Genomic DNA, 5,215 nt, shown 5'->3' on the forward strand with positions numbered 1-5,215 from the left:
AGAATTTCGTGCTAAGATTCTGTTGGGAATAGGCAAAAAAATTGTGACACGAGAAAGACCCAAAATAATTGTGGGCATGGACTAGGTTTCAGAACAATATGTTATGTACTGTTTGTTCAACAGAAAAATAATAATGATGGTAAAAGGTAAACAAACTAGGTATAATTCTAACTGGAGTTTTCATAATATAATTTTTGAGCGCTTGCCAGGCATTTGTGCTAGCACTTAACATGTCATCTTGCTTAATTTTAATCATAGCAACCCTGTGAGGCAGATACTCTTTGCCTCATGGGTTTATGTGTACAGAGAAATAGAGGAACTTGTTCAAGGTGACAGAAATTTTAAATCATAGGTAGGAATTGAACTCAGATTTTTCTGACTTCAAAGTCTGCCTTCCATATTCTACACAAAAACAATAGGAAACTGAAATTAAAATTAACCAGGGAACTATTCTATTGTACAAATATTATCATTATTAAGATTATGGTTTTTTTTCTTTTATTGTTTCAGAATGTATATGTTACAAAAATAATTTATTTTAAAAATTTGGAAATAGGATATTTTTCATTTTTTATTTAATTGTGGCAAGAACACTTAATATGAGATCTACCCTCAATAGATTTTTTAAAAATCCTCACCAGAGGATATTTTTCCATTGCTTTTCAGAGAGAGCGCGAGAGGAAGGAAGCAGAGGGAGAGAGAAGGACAGAAAGAGAAGCATAGATGTGAGAGACGCATCAACTGATTGCCTCCTGCACATGCCCCCTGACCAGGGGATAGGGAGCGAACCAGAAACCCAGGCACGTGCCCTTGACCAGGAATTGAATTTGAGACTCTTCGGTGCAAGGGCTGACACTCTAACCATTGTGAAAAACTGGCCAGGGCTACCCTCAACAGATTTTTAACTGTAATATTGTTGATTATAGGCACATTGTTGTACAACAGATATCTAGAACTTTTTCATCCTGCTTAACTGAAACATTATGTCCATTAATTAACTTTCTGTTTCCTCTCCCCCTTCTCTGGCAACCACCATTCTACTTTTTGCTTCTAAGAGTTTGACTATTTTATTTTTTTAATAAATTTTTTATTGATTTCAGTGAGGAAGGGAGAGGGAGAGAGAGATAGAAACATCAATGATGAGAGAGAATCATTGGTCGGCTGCTTCCTGCGCAGCCCCCACTGGGGACCAAGCCCACAACCCAGGCATGTGCCCTGACCAGGAATGGAATGGTGACCTCCTGTCACCATTCCATTGGTACATAGGTTGGCACTCAACCACTGAGCCATACCAGTCAGGCAAGAGTTTGACTCTTTTAGATACTGACCTCATGTAAGTGTAATCATGCAGTATTTGACTTATGATTGGCTTTTTTCACTTAGCACAGTGTGCTCAAGGTTCATCCATGTTTTCACATGACAGGGTTTCATATATATTTCCCCTAAAATGTATGCACACTTTAACAGCTGACAGCTCAATTTTGAAAATGAAATGTATTTTAATAGATACTGCCATTATAATTATTCAGTGTGTATACATTTTGGGGGGCACCGTATATATATTGGTTGACTGTTGACTTATCTGTATATATAAAAAGCCAGCGACCGTAACACTGTAATAACCATAATGACTGGTGGCTATGAGGCCCACTGTGGCCAGCGAACCAGCCCCATCAGGTACATATGTCTCTGTTTTCCCCATTGACCCAAGAGCTCTCTATGTGGTTAGCTGAGGCTGATCCCTGGCCAGCATTGCAGCTTTACTTATTCCTCTGTTCAAACCTGCTCTTTTCCCATTCTTCCCAGTTACTCTTCTCAAAAGTATCCTTTAATAAGTACTGCCCACTACCGGACTCTCCCACCTGGATCAAGGGCAGGGCTGACTGGCCAAACGCCCCACCCGCTTCCCCCCAAGCCAGCCCTGCCCCCCATCGGCCCCTCCCACAGAGATAGGCCTGCAGCCCCTCCCCGCCAGCCAGCCCCGCCCCGATAGCTCCCCCCGCCCCAATAGGGGGTGGGGCTGGCCAGCCAATCACCTATGGCCCCTCCCCCAGACCACTGGCCCCGGATCGGCACCCCTCACCCCATTTGGGGGTAGGGCCAGCTAGTTGCCACCCACAGTCCCTCCCCATGGCTGGCCTGCCCCCAATTGGCCCCCCAACCCCCAATTGGGGGTGGGACCCAGGGCCAATTGCCCACAGCCAATACCCCCTGATGGGCCCCAATCGGGGCAGGCCAACCTCCCACCATCACCTCCTCCCAACAGGCTCAGCCCCAATCTGCCCCGATTGGGGCCGGGCCAGCCGGACCCCACCTGTGCACAGACTGCGAGAGGGATGTCCGACTGCCAGCTTAGGCCCACTCCCCGCAAGGATCGGGCCTAAGCCAGCACTCAGACATCCCTCTTGCAGTCTGGAACCCCTCACTCCTTACTGCTTGCTGTTCCTTTCTTAGCGCCGCTGTGGAGGCAGGAGAGGCTCCTGCTACCACCGCTGCGCTCGCCAGCCGTGAGCCCCAGCTTCTGGCTGAGCAGCGCTCCCCCTGTGGGAGCACACTGACCACCAGGGGGAAGCTCCTATATTGAGTGTCTTCCCCCTGGTGGTCAGTGCACATCATTGCACTGGTCGTTCCACCATAATGGTCACTTAGGTTTTTATTATATAGACTAGAGTTCCACTGCACAAATTCATGCACAGGTGGGGTCCGGCTGGCCTGGCCCCAATTGGGGCAGATCAGGGCTGAGCCTGTTGGGAGGAGGTGATGGTGGGAGATTGGCCTGCCCTGATTGGGGCCAATCAGAGCAGGGCCGGCTGAGGGAATTGGACTGCCTAAGCTGGCAGTCGGACATCCCCCAAAGGACCTGGCTGAAGGACCCACCCCCCAGTGCATGAAATTCCTGCACCGAGCCTCTAGTTTTATTTTTATGTATGTATGTATGTATGTATGTATGTATGTATTTTTAAAATATATTTTATTGATTTTTCACAGAGAAGAAGAGAGGGATAGAGAGTTAGACACATCGATGAAAGAGAAACCGATCAGCTGCCTCTTGCACACCTCCTACTGGGGATGTGCCTGCAACCAAGGTACATGCCCTTGGCCGGAATCGAACGGGGGACCTTTCCGTCTGCAGGCTGACGCTCTATCCACTGAGCCACACCAGTCAGGGCTGGGGCTTCTAGTTTTAAATATATTCGTATTACTATGTGATAGGCGGTTAGACATGAGCAGAGCAAGGAGCATGGGCCAAGTACAGAAGGTCACCAGGTGGAAAGCCCCGGGTGCCGAGGGGCAAAATGGGAAAACAAGGACCTTGTCTCCAGGAAAACCTTTCTTTCCCTCGCATATTGGTGGTCATGCGGTTTAGATCCTCTGACCTTTCACATCACTGGTCATTCAGTTCAGTTCCTCCCCTGACCTTTCCTCCCTGCCATGTTGCTAGTCATGTGGGTTAGACCCTTAGAGGAGGAACCAACAAGGAGGCCAGAAAATAGCCCATAAACATTGAGCCCCCAAGACAATGAGATGTGGACCCTCATCAAATACATCTAGACCTCAGTTGTGTTTCAGCTCCAGGCCCAGAAAAGCAGCAAAACCAAAGAAGCCAGGCCATGGCTGACATCAGGACCAGCTGCATTGACTAATGACCCCCTCCCTGTCCTGGTGTTGGTCAATCAGTGATCCACAGTGATCCTGAAGGGCACACCGGGAAAGCTGATACATCCCCTATTGGGATCCTCCCCAGGGGCCTCCAGATACCCTCAAGGAGAACGAATGAGGCGATCTTTAAGGAACACTCCCGGCCTTTCTCCACCCCCTTCGCCCAGGTGCCCTTTCCTTGCCTCTCTCTTTTTCCTACGCCCCAAGTGCCCTGCTTTTGCCTGGGTAACTTGTTTTCTGAAGCCCATTGCCTCTATCTCTGTGACTTTCTAAAAAGACGCTGGTATAGTTTTGAGTCTTGCCTCTGAATTCTTTCTTAGCCGGAACTCAAGTAGGGAGGTTGCTGAACTGGTCTGACTCCACCACCTAACGGTTAGGTCCTAACCCTTGGTGCTGTTAACGCCGCCGTAATAACTGCATGCAACTCTTTCCTGTATTTAACAGCCTTTCGTTTTATTTACCTTCATGCGACTAGCTCCACCTTCCAAAAGTTTCAGGTGGGCAGGCAGAAGGGTGCCTATTCTCTGTGAAATTGAACGCAATGGTTTTAAACACCGGCCAGAAAAATGTGGGCTCGCCATTTCAACGCATAGAAATAGTGACGTGGATGCCTAGATTGCCATTTTCGGCAAAAAGCTGTGCGATTCTGGTGTCAAAGATTAGACAGTCGCTACTCATAATGGCCGTTGCGATGCCCTCATGAATCGATCGGGGAGTGTCTTCCCAAGTCATCCGCCGCCTCTGGCCGTTCAGCTCGAGTCGATAAGCAAACTTTTCCGCCTGCTTGCGCGTCCCCATCAGCTGCACGATCGCGAAGAACTGCTGGTGCCCGTCGCACTTCTCCTGCTTCTTCAGGACCAGCATGAAGTGGAAGCCGAAGCAGGCCTGCATCATCACCCAGTCCACAGAGCCGGGGAGGTTGATGTCGGTGGCGAGGAACACGATGTCCTCCCCCTGCAGGGTGGTGATGGACTTGTGCTGATGCATCAGGTGGGGCATCACGGCATCCAGGGAGCCCTGCCACTGGCAGGACGCGCCGGGGCAGGGGCAGGCGTACAGCCGGAACGCACAGAGCTCTTCGTGGTCTGCCTTTTGGGTGTGCGGCAGAGTGATTTCACACCCCGAAATGGCGTGTTTGCAAGGGAACAGGACCGAGTTGGCCACCTTCTCCATGGCCAAGTTGCGGATGGTTCCCAAGGGGCCCCGGCAGGTCGGACAGCAGGAGAGCTTGGGGCGACAGTTGCTGCAGACCAGGTGGCCGCTCTGACACTGCAGAGTGGGGGGGAGCGCGTAGTCAAAGCACACGGGACACTCAAAGAGACTGGCCAGGTCATGGTTGGACGCCACGGCGCCCGGCCGGGTGGGCACCTTCCGGGAAGGGGTGCACTTGGAGGTCCCGGTGGGTAACGCGGTGGACGTCCGGCGGCTCATCTGCAGGAACGTGGCCCAGGTGTTCCACATCCTGAAGGTGTAAGTGTGGGGGAGTCGAGAGAGGACCCCAAAGTACCTGAGAAGCGAAGCCCGGGGAAACCAAGGCTTATCACCGAAGGCCCGA

The 5,215-nt window shown here is 50.4% G+C and overlaps 1 protein-coding gene across 1 annotated transcript; it reads right to left on the reverse strand.

Moving 5' to 3' along the window:
- Window positions 1–4,084: 4,084 nt before the first annotated feature.
- Window positions 4,085–5,091, reverse strand: LOC102771558 (E3 ubiquitin-protein ligase SIAH1). The gene has a single exon (XM_006767120.2). The coding sequence runs from the start codon at window positions 5,089–5,091 to the stop codon at window positions 4,243–4,245; it is 849 nt and encodes a 282-aa protein (XP_006767183.1). The 3' UTR covers window positions 4,085–4,242.
- Window positions 5,092–5,215: the final 124 nt, after the last annotated feature.

Source organism: Myotis davidii, unplaced genomic scaffold (assembly GCF_000327345.1).
Source record: "Myotis davidii unplaced genomic scaffold, ASM32734v1 scaffold221, whole genome shotgun sequence".
NCBI lineage: Eukaryota > Metazoa > Chordata > Mammalia > Chiroptera > Vespertilionidae > Myotis > Myotis davidii.

Coding starts and splice junctions, on each gene's coding strand:
- LOC102771558 (XM_006767120.2), bottom strand. CDS start 5,091: ATGAGCCGCCGGACGTCCACCGCGTTACCCACCGGGACCTCCAAGTGC.